The sequence below is a fragment of the Crocodylus porosus genome, unplaced genomic scaffold, assembly GCF_001723895.1.
Source record: "Crocodylus porosus isolate Cpor-Errol unplaced genomic scaffold, CroPor_comp1, whole genome shotgun sequence".
NCBI classification, from domain to species: Eukaryota; Metazoa; Chordata; order Crocodylia; family Crocodylidae; genus Crocodylus; species Crocodylus porosus.
Genome location: NW_017728949.1, coordinates 61558378 through 61585606, shown reverse-complemented (window position 1 = coordinate 61585606; position 27229 = coordinate 61558378). Strand labels below are relative to the sequence as shown.

The 27229-nt window shown below is 44.6% G+C and overlaps 2 protein-coding genes across 3 annotated transcripts in view; both read right to left on the bottom strand.

Moving 5' to 3' along the window:
- Positions 1-1040: 1040 nt before the first annotated feature.
- UMPS (uridine monophosphate synthetase) lies at positions 1041-9637 on the bottom strand. 2 transcript variants are annotated; one of them, XM_019554508.1, is made up of 6 exons: positions 9433-9637; positions 7621-7774; positions 5167-5835; positions 4043-4218; positions 3380-3494; positions 1041-2305 (listed from the first exon to the last, which is right to left on the bottom strand). In XM_019554508.1, exons 1-6 carry the CDS (start codon positions 9610-9612, stop codon positions 2124-2126), a joined length of 1476 nt encoding a protein of 491 aa, XP_019410053.1. In that variant the 5' UTR covers positions 9613-9637; the 3' UTR covers positions 1041-2123. The 2 variants fall into 2 exon arrangements, with proteins under 2 accessions (XP_019410053.1, XP_019410054.1); XM_019554509.1 differs by having other exon boundaries at positions 9538-9637.
- Positions 9638-12055: 2418 nt separating this feature from the next.
- The window catches only part of KALRN (kalirin, RhoGEF kinase), a 750361-nt gene continuing 735187 nt past the window's right edge, over positions 12056-27229 (bottom strand). The window contains exons 56-60 of the mRNA XM_019553787.1: positions 25344-25508; positions 23524-23602; positions 21097-21297; positions 19609-19747; positions 12056-17219 (exon numbers count right to left, since the gene is read on the bottom strand). Of these exons, the coding sequence (XP_019409332.1) occupies positions 16674-17219; positions 19609-19747; positions 21097-21297; positions 23524-23602; positions 25344-25508 (1130 nt within the window). The 3' untranslated portion in view covers positions 12056-16673. The remainder of the gene's footprint in view (positions 17220-19608; positions 19748-21096; positions 21298-23523; positions 23603-25343; positions 25509-27229) is intronic.

The window sequence follows — 27229 nt, the reverse complement described above, 5'->3', positions numbered from 1 at the left end:
CGAACACTAGAAGCACTGCAGGATGCACAAGAAGAGTAAGGCCAGGAAGTTCTCTGGCTTGCAAGCTTGTTTGAGCAGATCTAATCCCTTTCATTACACCAAGTAGTAGGAAAAAAGTTCTTTGCTAGCTTTCGGACACGAGCACCCTTCTTCAGGCATAGGGAGTCTCTGCTGTTCAGAGACCTCCAAGGAACGAAAGAAGCTAAAAGGTGACAGGATGTCAGTGAGCAACACTCTTAGCTTCTTTCATTCCTTGGAGATCTCAGAACAGCAGAGACTGCCTCTATCTGAAGAAAAGCGCTTGTGCCCAAAACCTTGCAAAGACCTTTTCCCCAGCTATTCAGTTGGTCTAATAAAAGAGGTCACATCTACCCAAAGAAACCTGCATGCCTATGCCCTTAAACCAACACAGCTCCAACCAAAACCCCTGCAGCATGAAGTTCTCTGCAGGTTCTAATCCAGCAAAGCCCTACACAATCCACTACAATTCAACATGCTCCTCTCAAACAAGGGTAGTTTCTGGTATAAAAAAGAGCGGGGCAGGGGGAATTATTTCTCACTTATATCTTGGAATTAGATTTGTTCCAACTCCACAATGAACCAGTACGTTTAAAGGGATTACATTTCAGGCTTCGTATTCCATACATGTACTTCCTGCCCTAGTTCAACAGAAACAACTCTGACTAGACAACAGAAGGAGGTGGTGGGTGCAGTGCCCAACCTTGGAAGTCTTTAAGTGGAGACAGGACAGACACCTTGCCGGGATCACTTGATCTCAGCACTATCCCTGCCCAGAGCAGGGGGTTGGATTCAATGATCTTTTGAGGCCCCTTCCAGACCTTAATTTCTACGATGCTACGAAATCCATGGTCATTTATGTATCTGCTTTCTCTAAGTTTTCCATATCATATTACTTGAACATGAAATGCTGTGACAAATACAAGATGACTTTATACTTTTAACTCAAAAAGAACAAAACAAGTGGTGATATGTTTATATCTTTTCATTAAAAATCCTAAATGGAGAAAAACAGTCACAGAGAAGTATTTCAATTCTAATTTATTTCTACGGAAAAAAGCATAAACAGTGAAGTAGTGCCAGGATCTTAAGCTTTTGCTTCTCATTGGTGAACCCACCCCCCCAATCCTACTTAATACCACTTTGTGATAATGGGCGCGTCTACACGAGATGCTAAAACACGCCCAGTAGACTAATTCTACTGTGCATAAGCACAGCAGGCAAAAACCGTGCTAATGCAAAGCAGAATTAGTCTACAGCACATTAGCGTCACAGAAAAAGCATGCTAGTGCTACTGCACAGTAGTGCCAATTACAGCGCACTAAGTTAGTACCTGTTATTACAGGTACTAACTTAATGTGCCTTAATTATGGCACATTAATGAACATGTAGACGTGCCCAGTGAGTAGCTATAGCTTAATTCTGTCAGAGCGATTTTGAGATGAGCCATCATACCAAACAATTTTGACTAGTCATAACCTTAGGTTCATGGCTCCTAATACCCTTCATCTTTAAAAAGAAACCCAAAAAGCAACAGTTGAGGCACAAGACAAGGAACGTTAAAGTACAGTAATAAATTCAGTAGTAACGTAACAAATTCACTTTAGGAAGAATCGCTGACTATTATTATTAAACTGCACATTGCTGCACTTTGCATGGTGAGAATTAGAACATGGTACGCTGTGTCTGAGCACTGAAAGGTCCACGTAGTGGCTCAGTACTGAAGAAACTGCCCCTGCACTGTTCCCATAAGAAAAACAACAGGACTACGATAACTATGGAAGTTCATCTTGGAGTGTTCTCATTTACTCTTTTCTAAACTAAGCAGCAAGTAGTCTAGTTTCAGACTGGCTGGAAATCCAAGCCAAGCAGTGACTTTTGATTTTACATTTTTAAATAAATCCTTCAGTGTGAGCAGGACTGTACATATGGATCATTAAATATTTAGTCAATAGCAGATTCTTTCCTTAAAAGAAAATATTCCATTGATTTAATAGCAACTGCCCATCTAAAAAACCATGGAGAACCTTCTTCAAATAATACAAGCGTCTTCTTGAATGCACTTCTTGAATGAAATTTGTTCACTGGAATGACTCAGGCTCAGATCAGTCTTGCGTGTGAACCCCAAGTCTGCTCAAGTAGCTCTCCCATCCTGCCTTCCTGTACTTCTCTGCTTCTTCAGGACGATTCGATGCAGATAAGATACCACGTCCCACAATAATGATGTCAGACCCTCTGTTGCTAATAACTTCCTGAGGGCTTAAGTACTGCTGTCCAAGGGCATCACCTGAAAAATTATACATAACCAAATTGGTCTTTCTTATTTGTAATAAATGGCACCAACAAGATGTTCTAAACCAGACGGTGGAACCTGAGAAAAGACCATATGCATTCACTGCATCTACCTAAACTCTGAGTTCATACTACCTCAAGGAAGGCACTTCTTGTAACAGGGCTAAACAAAGATACGCCAATACTGATTCACACTGAATTCAATACACGGTGCCTTCCTTTTCATGCCTTACACATTAAGACAGGGAGCAGCATGCCGAAGAAGTCTCTAACAGAATCACTAAAACTTAGAACGAGCACAGGACTTGATTACTGCTGCCAAGCTACATTTGTGTTTAATGTTATAGGGCAGGGGTGTCAAACAGAGTCTGTGGGCAGGATCCAGCTTGCAGGGCTCATTGCTGCGACTGCCAAAAGCTGCTGTTTCAATGCAGTTCCAAGTGAGGGCTGCCCACCTCCCCTTTCCCCACTGCTGAAAACAGAGTTTTTAATCCCCCCTGGCAACTTAGATCAGCAGGAGAAGGGGGGAGGGGAGAGGGCAAATGGCAGTAAGCAGAGACCTTTCTTTGGAGAGAACAGCATTTATTCAGCTCACTGCTGCTAACAGGTTGCCAACGCCTGACCTACACAATAGAATGTGCCATCTAATGATAATACAGCCCACACATCCTGTGGGCGCTAAGGAGCTGTACACTTGAATGCACATAAAGCTCAAAGAGCCTGCTGGTCCCCTTCCTGGAAACTGGCCATTTTCCAGAGGAGAAGGTACTGAGTCTTCAAGGGCTGCACACCTCTCATATGCTCTCATACTTGCATTCAAGTATACACGTTCATTAGAGAATATTGTCCATGTGCAATCAATCGTTTTCTAACCAGAAAGCTACTGACCAATTTCCAGAGAAACCAAATCACGTTTCAGCAACAATAAAGACTGAAGAATCAGTGACACTACATATCTGAAGAAAGTACGTTTATAGAACTATAAACATAATATTTAAATAAATCACTTCTGAGGTGATCAACATGCGAAACATCATTGCTAATTCACCCCTCCATTTCCCCAGATTACCTCCAGCTTGCAGTTGAATGCCTGGAGTCAAATGAAGAAACTCTGGTTTGTTACTAACTTGAGAGCCAGCAATGAATCCAAAAACAAAGTCTGAGCTTTCCTCCGCCATTTGTACCTAAGAAAACCCAAAAACAACAGATAAGAGACCTAGAACGAAGGCTGATCAATGTGGTTGTAGGTCAAACCATTTATGGACTTGTGAAATAGGATCATGCATCAGGGCAGAAGCATGCAGAAGAAATGTTTCAGTCCTTGTTTCTGAGCACAAAAAAGAATCAGGAGACAACTGACAGCTCCTAACTAAAACCTGGAAGTAATAAGTAGCTGTAGGACAAAAGAGCAAAACATAAAAGCATGAGCTAATAGAAAACAATTACACTAATTGAGAGTGAGGTTGTTAAAAAGAAGAAAGCAATTAACTTCTACAGTGGTCAACACGATAATGCACAACAAATTAGCAATAATGCCGCCTGCTGATATGAACAGGTGCAGGCTACCCCCTAAGACATGGAAGTCTGGTTTAAATCTTTGAAAAAAAATCCTGGTGTAGCGGTAGGTGCACCCAAGCAGCTCTGTGTAAACAGGAACTCTGATAAGAAAAGCCCCCAGTCTTCTTTATCAGAGCACTGGCAGGTCTTCCAGGTGAAACAATCGCTTACTTACTGCAGCTTTGGTGTAGTCACCAGTAGCAAGTGATCCTTGGGAGCTCATCTCAGCAATCAAGAGGCAGCCTCGTTGCAAAGGAAGCCCAATTTCTTTCAGTCCTTTCACAACTCCAGCGCCTGGGACCACATGAGCATTGACAAAATCTGCCCAGGAAGCTATCTTGAATATGCCACCTGTGAACAGAGAGAGGCAGTCAGTATCAGCAAAGCACCACTTGGAATCCATCAAGGAGGAAACATGACCTTTAATGAAACGGTTATTAAGCAGTATTACTTGCAGCAGGTACTAGCTGTTAAAAGTGTCCTCTGTGATCAGACAGCCTATTAAGTGCCTGAACTTAGCAGGCTTTATGTTTATCTTCACAAAATTGTGAAGTCTATCATGGCCTAGAGCAAAGCTGTCCAGTGGGGGCCCCACAGGTCACATGCAGCCTGCAAGGGGTTAACCTACAGCCACCAGGCTTCCTCTGCTGTTGTTCTCTTCATCACTGCAGCTGCTGCTGCAGCTTAGATCTCCAGGCTCCCCCTCCCTTCTCTGGCTTCCACTTCTTGCTCCTGCCCACATGGCGCAGTGGTTGGGAGGATGAGGGGGAGCAGAGACTAACTGCCTGGTGTTTGCAGCCAGGGAGGTGACATGGCCCTTGGTGGTGCAGCCCCTGGCTGCTACGATGGCCAGCCCTGGCCTACAGCTTACTGCTATCAGGGGTCTCTTTCAAGAGAAACTACAACCAAGTGACAAAAGAGATTTGGCTAACAATTGCAACTCTCCCATCTAGAATAAGCTGTTACAAACAGTACACCATGTGCTACATAGCCTTTGTCGCCGTAAGAAACTGCACCATATTTAACAGTAGCATAACAGTGATGTTGTTGCGATGGTCCAGATATTAAGTCAGGCAAGGAGTTCTTAGGGTGGTATCTTTTATTGGACCAACTGAGTAGTTGGGATAGATTTCGACAAGCTTTCAAATGACGAATGCCTTCCGTTTGAAAGCTTGTCAAAATCTATCCCAATTACGCAGTTGGTACAATAAAAGAGACCACCTGAAGAAATTCATGCCTCTGCCATATTTAATAGGAACACATACTAAGTCCCAGAGAACCAAAGCTGAGAATTCTCACCTTCATACTGATGTTTCACAGTGTTTCCAATGTCTGCAAACTTTCGGTCTTCAAAAATCAAGAACTGGTGTTTGTCTGCAAGAGCTCTCAATTCCTTTGCTACCTCTGGAGTGAAATCTTTCAGGATATCTACATGGGTCTTTAGGATGCAAATGCTGGGACCTAGGGTAGCAGCCAATTCTAGAAGCTCCTTGGAGTCTGTGACATCAGCAGAAAGGCACAGGTTGGTTTGTTTCTTCTCCATAAGATTGAGGAGTCTTGTGGCAATAGGATGAATCCCAGGAAGTTGAGCACGAGTGCTGAAGCTCATTTCTTTGCACAGTCTTTTCCCAGGAGCAATCCCATTTTGCTGTGCTGGTTTGAAGACTGCACCCTCAATGAATTTCTGCACCTCCTTAACCATTTCAGAATCAACTTTCTTTTGCTTCTGGAGAATCTCCAGCACAGTGGACAAGGTACAGACAGAGTGTAGGTGAATTCCTTTGTCTGCTAACATGGCTTTCCCCCCCTGTTCCCTGTCCAACAGCACTATGGCATCAGTGACTTTTAACCCTTCTTTCTGAAGAACATCTACAGTCTCCAAGATGCTAGATCCGCTTGTGACAATGTCCTCAATGATCAAACAGGTTTGTTCTGGCACAATGGTACCTTCCACCAGACGCTTTGTTCCTTTAAAACAGAGTGACAGCCCATTAAGTCATTAATATATGAAAAAAAATAAAGAATATGAAACTGCTGCTTTAATATTATCGTTGTAAAGATATGGTGCTTTCTGGGAAATAGTTTTGATAAATAATGGAGCTAGGTATGAAAGAAACAGGTAGGTTTGCTTTCCTTGTTAGGAGGTAAACTTGGTACTCCTGAGTTTGGATTATCAAAGTTTTAGCCATGGCTCTATCACAGAATTATCTCTAGGCAAGTCACTTAAACTCCAGGGAATGACTAAGCTCATGGAGTCCTTTGTTTGAGGAAGAGGTGAGATGAATTAATATTTGCAAAACTTGAGATCTGTGTTTTCTCACAGCATTGCCAAGGTCCATATTCGACTACTCCTTGGATAAGCAACTATAGAAACAGGCAATTTTTCACCATTATAAAAACACTAATACTGGAACCACAGAATTCATCTCTTTTGTAGCTACTCTTGAGAGTTTGAAAGTTGAGTAAGTCACCTGCATTACTGAACCTTTAATATATTTATCACTATCCTCTACCTAAGAGGATAACTTCCCTGTTAAGATGGTTATGGAAGCTACGGAACTTCTACCTTCACCAACGGGACACGAGCAACAAAAGAAACTTAATCTCCCCAAAAAGTCAAGAGCAGCAGCGGGGCAGAACGCAATGAATATAGTGGCTAACAATACTGTACTAGGACGATCTGGGGACTCCATCTAACCATGGCTTATGTTTCCATTTGGTATTGGGAACTCTACCAGGCTAACTGCATTTTAACTGAGGGGCTTATCCATTCCCTCTTCTGTTTTTCTCTTGGCACAAAAAGCGAGAGAGTTTTCTATGCCTGGCAAAGGCTAACCACGGATGGTCACTTAATTTTGATGGATAAAATCTTGGATAAAATGACAGTCACCCTTTAAAGGAAACCAGTTTTCCAAGTCTGATTTCTGGGACTGAGACAGTAACTAAGTAGAGGTCCATTTGTTCATTGACAAGGAAGCTTGAGGCTATAAAAAGGGGGGAACGGGGGGGGTGTTCATGGGCCATTTCAACGAGAGGGAGAAGAGACTGGACACTACAAGTTCTAGAGAAGCTGTATGCAGGAGGGTAAAAGAGAAACAAAGAGGCCTACTTCAAACACAAGCCACCTGAGAAAGAAGGACTCTTTCTGCATGGAAAAGGGAAGGTGAGGCTCCTTCATGATTTGGAGAAGGTACATAAAGGAACCCTGGACTCCCTAGCATTCCTGTGCAGCATTCAAAGGCAGTGAGGAAATGCATACAGGGGTTGCTTAGCCCCTGATGCTACCTAAGATACAGCAATTTTGGCTTTGGTATGTTTTCCAAAGCTTGGGTGTACATTTCCTTTTATTGTCACATGATCCTGTAAGAGGTACCCTTAAAGCAGGGGTGGGCAAAATGCAGCTCCACCAGACCATTGTACCTGGCCTGCAGGGCCCTGAAAAAATGTAGAAAATGAATATGTATCTGCCCCTGGCTGCCTGTCATGCAGCCCTCGATGACTTGCCAAAACTCAGTGACCCTCCGCCCACAATAATTGCCTGCTCCTGCCTTAAAAGTCAGTGGGATTCTAGCAAAGACTGGGGTCAGCGCCAAGGGGAACTTGGAGTAGAATTTACTAGTGAAAAAATGTTTCTTTACTACAACACAGCTTGACAGCTGTAAATGGCATATCAGTCATTTAAAATACTTTAAAAAACAAATATTACAAATAAAAAAAGTGTTTCAGAACCTGAATTAAGTTAAATAATTTTACCATAGTCCTTAGCTTCTTTCCTCCGTATAAGCATTGGGATCTGCTTGGTGGAGCAGATAATCGTAGCCAAAGGCAACGCCGTATATGGGACTCCACATACCGAGTCATACTTGATCCCAGTATCTTTGGCAGTTTGGAACAGAAGATCTGCAACCTGAAAAATACACCATGTTTTTAAGCAGTAGCAATCTTATCCTAAACTACATACAATTCCCAGGGGACAATTTCAAATTTTCATTGCCAGGTTCTGACAAAGTAATTCTTCTGTTACAAAAAACTATAGAAAACCGCAACAGGGTAAAACATTTTGGACACTATAATCTCTGGGTTTATCTTGTACATCATGTTTGCATACCTAACAATGTTGACATCCTGTGACACCACACAACAGCCCTGAAAGAAGCTCAAGCCACCCTAGGGTGTTGCATCCATTGGCTGAGAGTCACTGGCCTACAGACAGAACTTGCAGAGCAGCCAAAAGTAGCAAAGCAAACATATCACAGATCCCTACCTGCACAATCAGTTATACTGTTTAGAGGCTGGCCTGCTTCCCCCAATCTTGGCCCTCCAGGCAATCATTTTCTGTAATACAGTAGCACTTGTTATCTCAACTTGGTATCTGGCTTCAATTCCTAGTGACAGTAAGGCAGTGTAGGAGCGATAGCCAGGGATTCGGGTTTTCTGTTTCAACAGGAAAAATGGAGAAAACTAGATTTCCTCTTTGCCGGAGGAAACTGTGGATTTCTAATTTTGCCAGAGGAAACCTGAAGATTTTGCTGTTTTGCAAAGATCTCTCTGCAGGCGGGCAGAGTTCCAGCCTGCAATGGGCTGGGAGGGAACAGGAGGAGGGCAGTCAGGCAGCAGTGCCATGTGCATGTGCATGCTCACAAGCAGCTCCTGCAGGCAAGTGCGGTGGGGGAGGGGGATAGCAGCAGGGAGGTGTGCGGGGTCTCAATGTGTGGCTGCAGGGCCATGTCTGGAGTAGTGTTCAGACCTCTCCCCCCCCCCCACCCACACACGCTACAGAAAGGATGTGGACAAATTGGAGAGTCTAGTGGAGGGTAACATAAATGGTTTGGGGGCTGGGGGATACAACATGTGAGAGGCTGAGATACCGGGGCTTATTTAGTCTGAAGAAGAGAAGACGGAGAGGGGATTTAATAGCAGCCTTCAAGTCCCTGACGATGGGTTCAAAAGAGGATGGAGCTGGACTGTTCTCAGCGGTGGCAGATAACAGAACAAGGAGCAGCGGGCTCAAGCTGCAGCAGGGGCAGTTTAGGCTAGATATTAGGAAGAAACGTCTCGCTAGGAGGGTAGTAAAGCACTGGAACGGGTTACCCAGGGAGGGTGAGGACTCTCCACCCCGGGAGGTTTTCAAGACCCAGCTGGACAAAGCTTTAGCTGGGATGATCTAGTTGGGGCTGGGGCTGCCTTGAGCAGGGGGCTGCACAAGATGTGACCTCCTGAGGTCCCTTCATCCCTCATTTTCTATGATTCAATTAAAGTCAACAGAAATGTATCGACTCTCGCCTCACAAGACGAGAACAAGAGGCCACAGAATGGAAGCAGTAGGTGGTCAGGTGAAAATTAACAAAAGGCAGGTTTCACACGGGGCTCCCGCAGAAGCTGCCCGAAGAAACTCCCCGATAAACTAAAGCAAGGGGGGGAGGGGCACCTGTTTGCCAGGCATGCCACAAGCTACCCCACCCTGCCTGCTGCTCTGCTTTCTGCTCCCTGGAGGTGCCACCCGTGACCTCCCCGGGTTGAAGCCGCGCGGCCGTGCCTGGTCCACCCCCCCCCCCGCGGCCGTGCCTGGTTGAGCAGCGGCGGGTGCGAGACGATGACACGCAGGTCGATGTAGACCGGGGAGTGGAGCCCACTCTTGAGCACGAAGTCGCCGAAGCGGACGGCCTGCGCCTGGTACAGCCCCGACACCAGCTCCTCCATGCTGCCACGTGCCCCGCTTCCGGCCCGCGGTGATGACGCCATCATAGTAACCAGGAAAAGGAGGGGACGCGGAAGTACCCTTCCCCCCCCCCGGCCTTCTCTTTGCGAATGCGCCCTGCAAGGCAACTCGGAGGGCGGTCCCGAATGTGCGCATGCGCAGAGCGAGAGGGAGGTGGTTGGGGGATGGCAGGCGGGGTTCTGAGTGTGCGCATGCGTGGAACGAGGGGGCAGAGGGATCGGCGGGCGCTGTTCTGAGAGTGCGCATGTGTGGAGCGACGGGGAAGCCGTTGAGGGGAACGGCGGGCCAGGTTCTGAGAGTGCGCATGCGCCGCTACGTCACGTGCCACCGGTTGGAGTCGGGGAACTGCCTTCACCGGCAGCAGAGGGCGCTACTGCTCCACTCGCACCCAGGCGGGATTCCCGCGACTCCAGGAGCTCGGATGGCAGCGGCCCCACAAGCAAGCCCATGGGTCTCTGTGGGGACACCCCAGTCCCCTCCACACAGCACCTTGTGATGCCCCAACCTGCCCCAAGATGTTGATATGTACTGGAGATCCCAGCGGGAGGGAGGCAGACACCCCCCAACCTATACCAGTGTGACTGGGGGGTCCCATTCTGTCCGGACCCCAAATCTGGCCATTGCTTTGACCCCGCAAGACCCTCCCGCCAGGAACCTCCGGGATTGGTTGCAGCAGGAGCGTGGGTGCAGCCCAGCCAAAGTCCCAGCTTTGGCGGCAGCCACCACCCAGTGCCTCTGAGGGAGACTTAAACGCACCCTGAGGTTTGCAGCAGGAAGCAGGGAAGGAGGCAAGCCGGTGAGATCCCCCTAGCAGAGCACGGGCAGATCTGCAACCTCCTCTTGGACACCCGCCCACGATGGATAATAGTCCACCCGGCCTCACTATCCTAACAGGGAAGAAGGGTCCACGTGGGGGCCATGCCATGACCACACCAACATAATGACAACTGAGGCAGAGGCTGTCACGAGGCACGTACCGAAGCCCTGGTGCAACATGCTTCTTCCTTTTATACCCCCGGCACCTCCGGGGTGCAGAGGATACAGCGAGTGATGCGGTTTCAAACTCCTCCCGGCTTCTGCCGACGCTTGTGAAATAAAACAGATGCATCCTTTGTCTGAACAATTGTTTTTAATAAAAAGAAATCCAGAAACCATATCATGAGTGTACTCTATAGGAATGCAGTGACAGACAAGATGTATGGCTCGAAGCGTCATCTCTCGACGATCGCACGTATACGCAGGAGAGGAGTAATAAGATGTGACAGCAAGTTATCACTTTACAACGTTACACGGGGAGGGATCGGACTTGACAAATAAAATATTTACAAACTTACCTTTACAAAACAACCGTGTGTGCGTACAAAATGAAATTGGCCGTAAAACAGAAGATACACTTAAGGCAGACCAGCAATACACTGAAACAATTAAGGCTGTGGAATTAGTTTGCACCTTGAAAATGCTGAGCTATTAGCAATACTGTTTCTTTTTTCCTCCTTCAAGTGACTGTTGCTGAGATTGAATAGCATCAGTGTGTGCCAACTGTTTACTCTTTGGCCACTGCTGTTCATCTGGGGTTAGGTCTCACTGAGATTGCATTTGTGATTGTCCCCTGCATTTGCCTTCCTTTTGGTATTCGCAGAAAGCATGTGTGGTTTTACTGACCTCAGTGGCAGAGTTATTTTGAACAGTTTGGTTAGAAAGAGAAGTAAAAGCACCAGCATCAAAAGTTGGACATGGAGGTGAAATATGGCTTAAGTGAGTAGAGAAATGTTCATTTTCACTAGCTTCATATTCAAAGACTACGATTACAGCAAATATTCAGAATCCTGACATTATGGTAACACTCACCGCTACACAGAGTCCAGAATAGGAATTCATCACTTGATGGCAGTGTGCAATTGGCCTTGTGAAATGGGATTTTAGTTTGTTCCCTCAGGAAAGCACCATTTTCTGATGGAACGCAAAAGTGCGAACGGGACAATAAATCTGCATCTTTGAGAGGACTCTGCCTCAAGGGGGAACGGACAGGGAATAAAACCAAAAGGCTAGTCTGCGTGCGTGTGTATAATGGTTAGTCAGATCGTTCTGGTCGACACGTTACTAACCAAAGCGGTCTCTGAAAATTGTGTTATCTGAGATCATTTTATTATCATCCTCTAAATGAGAAAGCATTAAGGTACTGTTATATATAACTAAAGACCCTCCTTTCAAATAACACTGTACAGCTCCATCTTTATCCTCTGCTGATGGTTTGCATAGCAAAGGTAACTCATGCCGTCAGCTATACTAATGAAATCCACCAAAGCCCCAGAAGTCATACAGGTGACATCCAGGGCAGAACTTGCCCAGATCTTAACTTAGTTTTAAAGGGAAATATTTTTTTTTTCTAGCAGCCAGGTATCTAGGTTGTAGCTGTATTGGTTTAGCGGCAAAAGGAATCAGAACTTGTGGCAGAGGGGATATCTTTTATTAGAACAAATAGATGTTTGCAAAAAAAAAATCTTTATTTGCAAGCTTTCGTGCACAGGCACCGAAGATTTCTAGCAGCCAGCACCTCAAGTTAGTATTGCTGCAGAAAATATCAGTTATTTAGAGGAGGAAGGAAGAAGGGTGAGAAAGATGCTGGAAGATAAGAAGATAGGGCATGCAAAACTTGGATTGTTTTAAGTTCAGGGTTTAAAATCCTTGAGCCGCCTTCTTTTCTGCTTATTGGCCCTTTTCAGGAACCGAGAGGCAGCTAGCCTGCTGCACTGTGAGCTCTGTCTTAAGGCAGCACTTTGGGTCTGTAACTATGTAGCTTGGCTGAGACATCAGGATTTATTTCTGTGGCAATCCTTGGTTTAGAGAGTGGATAAAAACTTTCAATGCTGCACGGACAAGTATAAAAGAGTATGTGTAACGTACACACATTTGGCCTGGCCACTCTGAGGGTGCAGAGAGATTATCCTTTACCCCAGTGTCATTGACATCAGGCTTGTATACTAATGTAAATGATGTTGGCACTGGGAACAGACAGATGTGAAGCTGTTCCAGTATGATAGGTGCTATCACAACACCTTGGCAGGGTGGCAAATTATTGCTTGTTTGTCTCTAGCACACAGCTACCATAGAGTGGAAGCAGATATACATCTAAACCAGTTTTATTTCCACTCATAGAGTTTTACCTCTGATTTTTTTTTGGGGGGGCGGGGGGTACTTCTCCATCAGATTGGGTGAAGTTCCTTTGGTTTAGGGATTTTTTTGTTGTCTGGTTGCTTGCTCCATTTTTAACCTGATATAATGCTAATTACACTGGTATAAATGTTTAATATGTCCACACCCTCAGCAGAGCTAGAAGATTTATGGGCAATGAGAAACTCAGTTTTCTCCACTCAGTTTATTTTTGCCATGTGCATTTCCTTAAAAGTTGTCCATCATAGTTCAGTCCATCAGCACAGGACTATAAAACAGATTTCTTTTATAGGTGGATACTTTAGTAACTGCATTGCCACCTTCCAGGATGTCTTCCAGCAGGGGTGTCTAAACAACCAAGCGGCCCAAACTTTAGCATGGTAGCACATGCCCATCAGAGATTTGGGTTGTGTACTCCAGTTGTTAACCCATGCTCAAGCTTGTATCAGATTTTTGGTACTATTGTTATCTGCTAGCTCAGTTATAACTCCTGAACAATGTCTTTCCATGCTACAGTCACACCATCATTTGGCTATAAGTGTGCCTTGAATGTTAAAGATTCCTGGCATAGCTTCATCCCTACTTAGCAACTGTCTTAGGGCTTTGACTTTCTTAGTTAGTAGCCTAACTGAACATCATGAGCTTTTTCTTGTTTATTGTGGGAAGGACTTAACACGATGGAAATGCAGAGAGACAAGGCTGTTGTAGTTCTGCATCCAATAGTGCACTTTGCAGCTTCTTTTGCCCAAGTGGTCGGGCTTCATGGACATCATGGGGGCAGAGTTATACCCTCAAAGAAGTGCAAGTCCAGACCTAATTAGTTGAGTGGGAGCAAGATCAGATCCACTCCCCTAGTGTTTAATGGACTATGACACCTAGGAGCCAAATCGGCACTTATTCAGACAAAACAATTCCCAATCAATGGGAATTTTACCTAGGTGACCAGCGCAAGACCTGGCATGAAACAATTCTAGATACACTATTATTAAAGAAGCCAGAATTTTCGGAGTGTACAGAAAAAAAGACATGCTCAGGAAATGGTTCTTTCCAAAGCAAAGTTACTAAACCAATAAAGAAAAAGAAATTCATAAGATCTATGGGTTCTATGTTCCATATCTCCCAATTTCTCCTCTAAAAGTCACCTCACTGTCTTAAAGCAGTTTTAAAGCCACAGGACTGAACTCAGCATCCTCTTTCAGCTGCCTTAATTTTATGCCAGTAAGACACTTAAAAAATCTCTTTAATCAACCCAATATTTTTCCTACATGTCCCAAAGTGGTATGCACTTGGTGTGGCAGTTGGAGACTAGAATATAGTTGTAAGGAAATAAAATCATAAACAACTCACGATTTCACAAGATCCATGATTTTTTTAAATCATGCAAAAAGTTTGTGGTTTAACAGCTACATAGGTCTTAGAAAAGCTGTGGGTTCTGTTAAGCACTCTCCCATAAACCTTTTTAAGGGCAGCGCCGTCACAGCAGATAGACAAGATATCCCCATAGGCCAGCTTCTACAAATAGGAAGAAGGGGAAAATAAACAGTCCCATAGTGAGAAAGTACCTGAGAGCTGAGCTAATGAAAGAAGCTCATTGGTGGCTGTCATCTGGAGGAACATTTGCAGCCTTGCTCAGACTGCTATTCCATTCTCTATCTTGTGGGAAGGAGCCACTGCACTGCATTGCTTGGAAAGTTAGCTGCCACATTAAAGGGAGGAAATGAAATAGGTTTCAGTTCATGCATTCTTTTCAGCCCCTGGCCAAGCCTCTCCCTTCCTAGCCCTTCGAGCAGACTCTTGCTGCCTGTTACTGAGTACCTGACCTTCTCCCATCACGGATGCAGTATTAGGATGCCCCTGACACTAGCCAGTTACTTAGTCTCCCCCTCTAATGGTGGGTCCCCTTTCCCAGGGCTCCATGTTTACGTCTACACTTGTATAGTGGTGAAAGTCTTGGCCTGTTTCTTTCTGTTTCTTTGTCCACTAGCAAAACCCACCCGACAGCCCAATATCCCACCAAACAGCCACACAGGGCCCTAACTTCATTGCAACGGTGCAGTTTCACGGAGTAGGACAAATGCACTGCTCTAAAATCCAAGAAGGAGCTGAGTTTTTGAAGAGGATCAAGGGCTGGTAGAGCCCCAAGGCATTAGCAGTGCTGGCACAGAGGGATTTTGTCACTTTGGGGCTGGAGAGACTTTTCTGCCTACCTACCGACTCCTGTGGACATTACCAGCAGAGAGACCACTTACCACTACTGGATTTCACTATTGCTCCTAGGCAGTTCCTCAAGATAGGCTATGATGTGCACAGATTAGCAGATCAAACCTTTTGCCTTGGGAAATCCAACCCTGCAAATCAAGAGTTTACTATCAACTGCTGTGGTAAGAGCTTGAATATTACCTACCCCAGGCACACTGGCAGAGCTTACCACTGATAGAGCTACCCATGTGCCTGGAAAGATATACCCCTTTCCTGATTATCTGATCAGTCAGATCCCCCACCACGCGCTGGGTTGGGACCTATTAACTGTCCCAAGATGCTGGAACAGGATGAGGGAGTATTGCCTACTCCTCCAGTCGTACTGCTTAAAAGGGAAAATTTGGCCAGCCTGTGAACTGTGAGATTTCCCATGTTGCCTGTATTTAAAGTCAGCCCTGCTACCATAACATCAATATGAAAATGTTGCAACTTGGCTTGGAATGGTGATTCTGTTATTTCTAACTAGGCTTTGGACATAAAAGATAGCCTCACAAATGCTTTGGTGATGGAGCCTTAAAGCAGCTGAAGAAATATTTATGGATCTGGAAACATCAGCAACCAATTTTATACATAGAAAACCATTTTGAAGCTGTAAGCACAAGGATAAACTCCCTACTCTTACTGCACTTTGACTGGCTTTGGACCAAGCAGTTTTTGAAGCTAGAAATGAAACAGGGTCCTTTTTATATATTTATATATGTACACACAATATAAGTATATTGAACAACCTGTGATACAAAAAATTATCGTTAACATCATCATCTAGTTTACAGATACTGCAAAAATTTGACACCCTTTTCTCAACGCACAGTTTCTGTAAAAGATTTCTGTACAAGGCTTAGAAAACATTTTTTAAAAAACCATCGTCGTCTCATTGTGCTTAGTCAAAACAGCTTTATTCTCCAGTGAATTCACTGCCTTAATCGTCATTTTGAAAGTTACTGCATGTTGACTCGATATAGCAAAAGATTCTATAATCCCGTGTGGGATTTCTGCCTGCTTGAGCAAGACTGTGTAAAGAAAGTATTGAAATCACACCATCAGAAAAGCTCTAAATAGAGCGTGACCTTGTGTGCCCTCTTCAGTGAAGTCAGTGGGAGTCTTGGGTAGAGAGGGCTTGCAAAATTCAGCCTTTATTAAGGACTTAGTTATCAGTGATTTCTGCAAACTCCAAATTCAATTTGGATTTGTTGTAAATATTGACTGCCTGGATTCAGCCCAGTTTTACCCACTACCCTGCTCCAACTCCATCATTTATTTTGAAATCAGTTCAGCAAGACCAATGGGGGTCTCTTATAAGGCTGCCTTTAACAAAAATAAGGCAACAGTATTTTGGTTCCCTTTTCCAGCTGGTGTTCATCTTAAACACCCCTCTTTGTTGTGTGGACTTTACTATAACAGGCAGATTTCTTGCTTCCCAAGAATAGCCTTGTCAAGAGGCTGGATGTGCCACCTGAAACCGTCTATATTCACTTTGGTTCTGAGTAATTGGACAGATACTGCAACTACTGGTACAATTTATAACCCTCAGTCTGGGGAACCACATGAAATAAATACTTAATACAGAATTATATACAGACAGATTCTGCAGCATGTCTGCTCATACTGTATTCTGGGTCTTAGGACTAGTCATGTAATAGCTCAGGAATATACTGCATTACGTTCCAGGATTCATCCTGTTCATTATGAAGCTCTTAACATTGGGAACTGGATGCACGTCATATTGGTGCTTGCGGCGCTCTATGAAGGAAGCCAAGCGGGAGGTATCCAGTGGGATTTTGGAATAGCTGCCAGTATGCGGCTGCAGCCAAGGATGCTGTAAACAGGTGGCTGCTGTTGGTCTTCTCCTGAAGTCTTCCTGAAGAATAACATTGATGAAGTCTCTGGCAGCCAGGCTTACGTCCGAGAAATACTCTGATGGGAAACTGAAATCCACTCTGCACACATTGATGCATGTCTCTTCTTTGCTTTCATCCAGGAATGGAGAGACACCACTTAACATGACATAGGTGAGGACCCCAATGCTCCAGATATCTGTGCTCAGTGAGACAGGGACACCTTGGATAACTTCAGGAGCTGCAAACTCAGGGTTTCCAAGCAGTTGGTGAATGTGGTAATGTCCTGTGATTTGAACTGCATCTTCTAAGTCTATCAGCTTGACCCGAGGCACAGGGATCCTTAAGTCAATGAGTAGATTTTCTGGCTGTTGAAATAATAAGAAAAAAAGTATATAAGGTATTTTTTGCACATGGAATTTATTTCCTTCATTTAAGGATACACCTGCTCCAATAGTTAGCTTTGCTTTTCACAGCCCATCAAGACTTACGTATCATCATACAGAAAATACTAATCAGGACACCTATTGCCTGGGACTGAATTCTAGCTCTCCTTTACATGGCTGTAAATTCAGATCAAACTGGTTTAATTCCCAAATTCATCTTCCTAGACTGAGAACACAGATCTTAATTTTAAATTAAGACTGTATCATTAATTTATTTAAATAGCTTTTGCTCATGTGGCAAGCTAGTTTCTCAAGGGTGTTTACCTTAAGAAGTGACATTTTGAACTCACAGCAATGGAAATTTGAAAAGACTTCACCGCAATCAGTAGAACTGCTGTGGATTTATACAGCTGAAAAAACATTCCCTTCCTTCCTGTGATTCCATTCATAAATGCTCTGCTAATTATTTATATCAGACTGCAGGCATACTTGGTCTCAACATCTTTTAGGTCTCCTCCTATTCTACTGACTTCTCCGTCAGCATTTCCCACAGTCCTCTCCTACTTCACTGGAGACCTTCAGGGCCCAGTCCTTGCCCTTCACTTTGGACTTTCCCCCAGATCCTTTATGAACAGTGGATTCAGCTCTTTATATTGTAATCCCTGTTTTCTTCACTGCCATTCATTCAAAATCCTCTGCTTGCCTCTGTTTTAATTCCTCATTTTCATGCCTTTTTATTGTGACTTCAGAGTCAACATGCCTAAAATGTATTGCTTTCCAAAGTCTTCTCTCTCTCTTCTCTAAATTGCTGTTGATATGCTCTTCATCTCCCAGTCTCCTGATTGGCCTATGACTTGCTCTGTTGTCTACTGTAACCTCTGCCTCTCTTTCTGGCACATGATCGGTCCCTAGAGTTTCATTTATTTAGAGCATCTTTCAGTGCTCAATTGAAGTGGGCTCCTGCCTTTGCTTTGGAAAAGAATCCCAAGTTCTAAGGGGGTCCCTGATGCAGGATTCACTGTAATTTCTAAGTACCTTACAGAGACACCTATCTACTTACTGTCCAGTCTAACCTCTTGACAGGTCCAGCAGAGAATACAGAGTCACAGTGTAAGGGAATCCTGCTATCACAAACAATTGGGGCTAAAGTGTTATACAGAATATGTTAGAAAAAAGATTCTGTCACAGGAAATGGAAGAACCAAAGTAGCTTTTCAATTTGCTCATTTTTGAGCTGAAGATTCGAAATGACTTCTCTGTGGAGCACTGAATGCATTATTGGCTACTAATTGGAAAGGAAATTCATGCAAGAGGGCAGGCTGGTCCCTTAGATTAATTAATTCTGCCATAAGATCTTACAGTGAAGTAATTAACTCTACAGAAATACTTGTGTAGATGGTGACCTGGGCCTACATTGTACGTGGGAGCAGCTGATTTTGGCCCAAATCATGCTGGGGTTGATTTTTGCAGCCTCATTGCTCATTTAGGTGCACCCAACGTAACCTCTTGAAGGTTAGGTCACACATTGCTGAACCCCCACGGGCCTCACTCTGAACACTAATCCCTGTATGCAGTGCTGGCTATTATCTGTCAGACTGAAGAGTTGGGATGCTAATAGGTGGAACATTGCTGCAACCAAGTTAGGACAATGTCTGTATCATTCAGCGTAACTCTGACCTCGGAGCCGCCTCCTGCTATGGGCAGTAACAAAGCAAGCTTGACTCTGGGTAATCTAGCTGAGGCTTGACACCAACTACTTCCTGGGTCTCCTATGTTCCCAAAAATGCACTTGGGAGATTTCTCTTTTCCATTCTAACCAAATTGGTTTACTTTTCCAGTCTCTTGCACTGGGTTCCTCTCCCATCTCATTCAATGTTTAAGCAACTTGTCTCACTTCCAAGGTTCTGTATGTTGTCTGCTCTCTTTTTTTCCCCTCTTGTACTCTGCTCTACTCCTGTCTCCCACGTTACTTCTCCCTTTCTATCTTTTCTTTTTTTGAGGGGCTTCTTTCCTTCCCCTCTTTTCCACGAGCTCTTTCCCTCTTCACACAGGCTAAGGCATCTGCTCTATTTTTTCATCAAATTCCTCCTTAAAACATGCCTCTTCCCCTGACCATAAATCCATAAAATAGAGAAACTGTGTTTTCTATTAGAAGAAAGAAAGAAACCCTTAACTCCAGCAATAAACCTTCTTCTGTCCACCTCCTACCTTATATGTCTTGAACCTCCTATCTTATATGTCCTGAACTGGAATGCTTGTCAAATAGCCTATAATTTCTTGAGGACACCGGCTGTTTCCACTCTGAGCTTTCTCCTCCTGGAGCTGTCTGTGCTTAACTAGCAAATAACAGTTTCATTCTGTTTTCTTCCTACCTTTATGTCTAAATGAGCCACTCTGCAATTGTGAAGATATTGTAGTGCCTCCATTGTATCTCTGATGTAGAAAGCTACTTTCTCCTCCATCAGCTCATCGTGATTCATGAGATAATCCAAGAGACGGCCATCGTCCATCCTACAAAACAAATCAAAGCTCTGACATGAAAGATCTATATGAAGCACCTGGGGATGGTTAATATTTGAAAGCACAGTGGCAAAGGAAACTCAGTGACCTAAAAATGGAGGCAGGTAAAATGAAAAGGTTGGTGTGTATATCTAAAGATATGGCAGCGACACAAAAACCACACAGTGCTTAATCTTCAGTTATCACCTGTCCTTGAAAAGTCCAAAATACTGAATACAGCTGCAAGATACTGAAATTTGCTCAAGAACTGGTTCAGCACACAGAGGCACTTCCTCTGAAAACAAATGTATTCACCTGCTAAGACTTGCTAGCTGATTGGGTAACAGGAAAAAAATGCTGACATTTTCAATTGGAAGTATGCTCCGTTGGGAATTTGCTTATTGATGGATCTTGACCCAGCTCCATTTATTTGTATAAACAAACACACGAAGAGCGCAGGTGAATTTAATGAGATGTTCCCCAACTCCAAAGCATTTTTCATTGCAGCGGCTATAGTGTTGTTGCAGGCCAATGGCACTCACTGCACTATATTTACCCCTTGTGGCCCCAACCACGCAAACCTGCATTGGCATTTATTTGGATGAAAACTGGTTTATGCATATACATGTATTTTTTTTTTAAATCTCGTTTCAAGGGCTAAATCGGTTCTGAATCCCATTGGGCAAAGCCCAGTATTCAAATTCCAAATGTCAGCTGAGCAGAGCTTGATCATTTGAGTCTGTGTGGTGCTATCCACCCTCCCAGACCTATCAGTCTGGGGCTTCAGGTACACCCCAAATCCACGGCAGGAATTCATCATGCAAGCCCCAAGCCCAGGGCCTTGGAGTTCAGATGCCAAAAGCCTGAGGAGCAAGACACAGGCAAAGCAAGAACGCAATCCTCCATTACCACAACACTGTGCAGCTGAGTTTCCTGCATTGGGGAAGCTCACAGGGGTCAGCCTGTCTAGAGTGCAAGGGGCAGGCCTCACCCTATAATTACACTTGCTTGGCTCAGAGGATCATGGGATCTCCCCTGCCAGGTAAGTTACCCTTTCCCAACTGATGCATATTTAAACTGAAGTATCAAAGAGGTTAAACTACTCTCTGATGTAGTTTAGCAAGCCACATTGCTTGCTGATTTAATTCCATTGGCTTCCACTGAGTTACACCAGAGTGGGTTTGTCCCAAAGACTCTCATTTCCCTTTAATCCACAAATGAGAGCCAGGGTGAAGTGGCTGTTCTACGCAACACCCTAATCAGTGAAAATCCTGACCCTTTTGAAAACCATGGGTGTCTTGCCAATGATTTCAGCAGAGATAGGATTTTAACTAGAGCCTCTATTGAGGCCCAATACTTACAGTTCCAAAACTAAGATATAGGAAGTGGGTGACTCATAGGTATCATGGATGGTGATGTACTGCGGGTGCTGTAAGTGCTGTAGCAAAGCCGCTTCATGTGCCGCCTGCTCTTTCTTTTTCATTTTTTTGCTAATAAATTTCACGGCAACATCTTTCCGGGTGGCTTTGTGAACACATTTCTTTACTACGGCGAATCGACCCCTGGGAAAACAGGATAATGAAGAGGACCCATGAATAAATCATATTTATTTTTCAGGGCAATAACAGTAGTTTTCAAAGTGTTGTTTGAGTGAGTGTATTAATATTTTACAAGGAATCAGATGGGTCTAGTTGCTCAGAACCTTTTCCTACAAAGAACTTGTGCTCTTTATCCCGGGAGTAGAGATTCTTTGGGGATCAGCAAACAGACATAACAAATGGTGTCATTTTGTGCTGTGCAGCCCGTGTGCTATTGGCTAATGATCTCCCATGAGTTCATATTGGTGCAGCTTTAATTTTTTTGAGAGCAAGATCCCCCCAGAAATGACTTTGATAAGGACAATGTCATTTTTCAGAGCACTAAAAGCACTCTCCTCTTAATTAACAAATCATTAATAATTTTATCTCACTGGTTCATGAATAAGAACAAGTGATCAAGAGCAAGAAGCAGAAGGGAATCACTTGTGCAATGCAAGTGAGCTCACTGTCCAAAGCTGTCCCTAACAGTATCACAGCAGAGAAAGAAGGGTGAAGTTCTCTTATCTGTAGCTAGAAAACCTACCGATGAACCCATGCACTGCATACAGACATAGCTTCGACAGACAATACACTTACATTTACTGTTTTGGTACAGGGCAGCAAATTATACCAGGATCCAGAGTGGAAGACAAGCAGCTGAGCTGGGGTAGCCACCTGCAGTGGGCTTTACTATAATGCCTTGCAACTGGATGCTGAGGGAGGAGGTAATTTGTCTTCAGCACATGGGTATGTGGGGATGGATGGTATAATTTTTAAACACTGGTATAATTTTAAGGGGTCAGATGACAAACACTGGTATATTTTTTTACTGCTGTAGTTTTACCTTTGATTTTTCCTGGCATAATTCTACACTGGATTTTAATAAATTATACTGGTGTAAAGAATTACATCATCTGCACACTCCTTGTTCACATTAGCAGAAAGGCTGATTACACAGGTGCAAATGTGTCATCTTTCCAAGCTCTATATTACTTACCCCCTGTAGAGCCAGGGTAGAGCCCCAGCCCTGTAACTCCAGAATCACTGCTCTCTACCACATGAGACAGAGAAGATAGTCATACTATTAGGTTCCTATTCATATGTATGAAACCACCATGGGGCGCTAACAGCCAGAGCTGGCCTTAGGGAAAATGGCTCCCTGGGTGAACTTGCATTTTGGTGCCCCCTGTGTAGTTTGGCTTCTGGCTCTGCACCTCTGAAAGGGGTGGCTCCAGCTCAGCTCTGTACCCCCACACCTAGAAGCACACCACATCCTGAAAGCCAAGCTCCTCAGCTGATCTCAGGACTCCCAGACCTGGAGCTTGAAGAGCAACACCATATTGCACCAGATTCCTAACATGGCAGGGAGAGTTGGCAGCCACTGCTGGGCCCACCGGGCAGCCTGCTGCCTGGGGACAGCCAAGCCGGTGCTGCAGGGAGCTCCTCTGCCCCTGGATGAGGAGCAGCAGGCTCCCCTTCTCCTCCTCCATCACTCTTGCTGGCCCACCTCTTCTGTGACAGCATGGGTTGCAAGGCCTGGGCACCATCCTGCCTGCACTCCACTTCCTGGGGCAGCCACATCCACCCACAGGAGGGTATCTGCAGGAAGAGAGGGATTGAGGCCACTGCCTGCTGGCCAGGACAGAGGGAGATCTATGTGGAAGCTGGGGGAGATGTGCACTTGGAGGCTGTGGGAGCTTAGGCACGGGGCTGAGCTACCAGACCCACATGGCTTGGCCCTTCTCTCGTTCCCTACAGTTCTCCAGTTCAATCAGTTTTTTTTTTCAACCAGCTTAATTTCAATCATATGTTTAAGTGCTTTGTTGAACTGGGCTCTGAGGATCAAGTATTCCAAGGACTGCCAGATTTCCCTGACATCAGAAGCACAGGTCAGACTGCAGATAAGCGAGGAGTTTGAAAAGAAGATAGCTAACACTCCCAGTGACAGTCACAGTCCAGAAACCCACATTCAGATCTTCCTTTCCAAGTCACAGTCCTCACACCATATTCTAAAACCGATCATGAAAATAAGGTGTTTAGCGCTGATGCGTGCACTCTGCAATTATGAAAGGAACAGCATTCCAAAAAAAAAACCAAGCTGCAACACTGCAATTTGTTAAGCAGTTATAAAAAGGAACCTAAAGATTCTCTGGATGAAAAGCTTTCAGCAGTATTATCCTTCATTACTAACACGAGCAGTGTCACTGTTACCTCCCAATCTCATGCAGTTCTGTGTACGCAAAGTCAAAGTTTTCTTTCCACGAAATAGTGGCACCATCAGCAGCAGAGTCTATGGGAGGAGTGGAGAAAAAGAAAAGACTCAGGAAAGATCAATCGTGAAGAAGACGTCCTATGGAATACAAAGTACATTCTGATAGTCGTATAACATTTAAGAACTGAATCTCCTGATGGCAAAATAACAGCTCGGAGTTTCATTTCATACCGCTTCCTCAGACAAAACACCCATAATGAGTCTGAGGGTAAGTCTGCAAGGCTCGATGCTGTGCTGTGCTGTGCGGAGGCTCCTGAGCGAGCCTGGGTACTGGAAGCAGAGTAGCCCAGTTAGCCTGGTGCTCTGCACTGACCACTTTGTTCTGTTGGGAAGCCTGGCACAGAGCCCAGGTCTCCCAAATTCTCTTTAGTGCCTTCATCACAAGGGCATCTTATCTCCTTATTAAAAAGCATTTTCATTGGTTTTTTTTTAAGGAAAATTGTGTGTCCCCAAAATCAAATCAGCCAAATCAATTCCCAATCCGTGAGTCATTCAAGAACTATATGTGGCCCTGCTGCCAGCAAGCATCCTCCACCCCTGCCTGGGGCTTCAGATATTTCCAAATCCTTTGGCGGGCATCCCATGTGCAGACCCAAGCCCAAAGGGTTGGGGTTCAGATGGCCCCGAGTTTCACTTGTCCTCTGCCATATGGCTGCAGGAGGCAGCTGAGGAGGAGCCTCTCATTTCCAGAAAGTTGGCGTGGCAGCCGACCAGCGAGAAGGCCCTCGTTGGGAGTCCTGTCCATAAGCAGGCAAGGATGAAACCTTCCACTGCACCGTGCCATTTTAATTGTATTATCTCTGTCAGACTATTTCCCCTGCCACCATTGTGGGCATGGTATTTCCGCTGCCAAAACCATCTTAATGCCTTAGTTAAGTGCACTAAGATGTATAAGTCTGATGGTATCTCATTTTCCTTATCTGTCAAACAGCCTCCCTGGCCCTGGTCTCAGGGGTGTGGTGAGCAGTTCTCCCTGTAAATTGGTTTAATTGCTCAGCTGAAACGCCCTACAGAAGTGCAGAATGTAACAGGCCCCACCTCCAGCCTGGTGGCTTTCCCTGTCCTTAATGTAACTGCTGAACCGGAGCAATTCCAAAATCCCTGGGAATGTCCTGGCAGCATGTACATGGCACCGTCCATTTGTTTAGCACAACCACAGCTCCAGCCATCTCAGTGGTTATCTGTCTACTCCCTCCCAATGGAACTGAACAAGCGGTATTCAGAATGACTTTTGTCTGAGAAAGGAAGGCTGCAACAGAGCTGCTGGCAGAGGAATGGTAAAGAGAGTCCTAAAATGGGTAGGAAAGGGATTACACAGAGCCCCTTGCATGGGAAAAGTGAAGATGGAAAGCTGAGAGCTCTCATAATGGGGAGGGAATGTGGACCCGGTATGGAGTAGAAAGTGGAAAAGGAACTTCACAGACCCTGTGGTACTGAAGAGAACAGAGGACCCGTTTATGAGAAGGAAAACATGAGGGGAACAAAGCTCCTGATATGAAAGGAGAGGGAAACGGAGTTTTCTAGGACATCCAAGATTCTCGCTTTTCCAAATGCTTTACTTTTAGATGGGAATAGGGGGTCACCAAAGGATATCTTGCACTTTCTTACACGAATCCCAGCTCCAGAATCAAAATGTTGTTTTGATCAATCAACGAACAGCGATGGTTGCTCATATAAGTTACGCGCATCACGTTATCCTTCTCACCCAGGCACTAGCCGCCACCACCCAGGCACTAGCCACCTCCTATCATGAACTTACCATATTCTGGGAGCCTCACAAACTCCGATGGCTCACTAGGCAAACTAATTCCCCAGGGGTTGCTGGCACTGACTCTGAACTGATACTGGCATCCTGGGGTTAGATCTTCAATGACAAGATAGGTATCCAACGTTGAGGCTACCGACTGCTGCCAGACATGGGATCCTAGAATTTATGGAGAGATAGAGAAAGACGTGCAGTGTCAATGAGTTAACACAGAGCTAAAACCCCAGGTCTTAAAACTGTCTAGTGCTATTAGCTGCTGCCATTTTGAGGTAGTGCAACAGGATCATAAGCCCCATTCATGAAAAGTTATCACTGGGTGAGTGAAGCATGCTCAAAGTCTTATCCATGAACATGTCACAGGAAGAAGTGTCATTTAGCAGGTAAAAATCCATGTGTTTTTTTTTAAAAGGAAAAGATGAAGAAACTGTATTCTTATTGTTATTCCAGGAGTTGGGAAGCTGAAGCTACAGGGTGCCATAGACATCTTCTTTGAAGATAAATGAGAGGACAGTTAAATGCTCTTTTGTTTAGTGATAACTGACACAATAGAAAAAATGCATGCAAACCTGGGCCACTAGTGGATTACTATGGCCATGGATTACAAAGTGTTTTCTTGGGGGACAGACCTGATTACAGTTGGGCATTTGTGAGTTGGGAGAGAGCAGCAAAAACCCCATAAAGAGGCACACTGAGAAGGAAGGGAGGAAGCAAACCCCAGATGTAGTTAAGCTAAGAGCTCCTGGGCAAAGTACTTGCTAGAAAGAGGTTTGTAACAAACTGTAAGTAAAGAGACTATCCCCTGCTCTTTGAGGCCTATTGTGTTGAAGGACCCAGGACTTCAGGTCCATTGTTTGTAAGGAATATTCACTCCATCACTCAATTCCTCCTCCTAATGAAAATAAAGTGAAATAGCTCCATTTTGGCTCATTTTCTCATTACAATTCTATTATTCTCTGTCAGTGACTCCTTGAGCCATCCTGAAACCATTGTTCCCCCCTAACATATCATCTTTGCCAATCTCCACCTATATAATACTTTACTTTTGTCCTTGTCAATCCGTTCCTATCGCCCCTACTACTTGTATCGTTGTCCACTGACCTCCACTCTGTTTGACAGCATCTTTTTGGGAATGACCGTGGCCCAGATATGCAAACAGCACTTGAAGCTGTTTCTCCCCATGAGCTGGCATGCAGACAAAGTTTCACGCCAGCTGTGAAATCTTGTAAAGCAATGTGGTTTTGACATGGTGATTTTCTCTCTTTGTAGGCAAAGCATTATAGAAAAGTCGGTGGGAGAATGCCTTGTGCACTGTGTCATGGGAAAGCTGGGCCTTGGATAAGATGCTTTGAAGGTTCTGGTTGAGCATCCCAAGAACAAATTCTCCAGTCGTGGCCGTTGCGTAAGTAATGAGAGCTATAAATTATCTGGTAACACGTGGGATGTTTCGGAATCAAATCTATGCAGACTAATACCAAAATAAATAGATCCTGCAAACTATCCTCACCCATTTAAGTGACCATGGAATAGTGGGGTGAAGTACCAAAGGACACAGCAGAGCAGGAGGTGATGCAGTTCAGAGTTTTCTCTTTTTTTTTAAAGAGTGGTCCATGGGTTGTCACAACAGTTGCAGGCTCCATTCAGCATTACCATGCCTGTCCTGAGACAGACTGGCTCTGCTGCTTGCAGCTGGGCCTATGTTGGCTCCTGCAAATGCCCAGAAACCCAGATTAATGTTATCAGTAGCCTACAAGGTACTATGGATATTAGAGTCTTGTTTGACAGATCACAAGAAGCAACACACAGGATTCTGGGCTGCACCTCAGGAGGACCACCGAGCAAACGGCTGTATGTGGAGAAAGGAAATGAAAAGAACCAGTAGA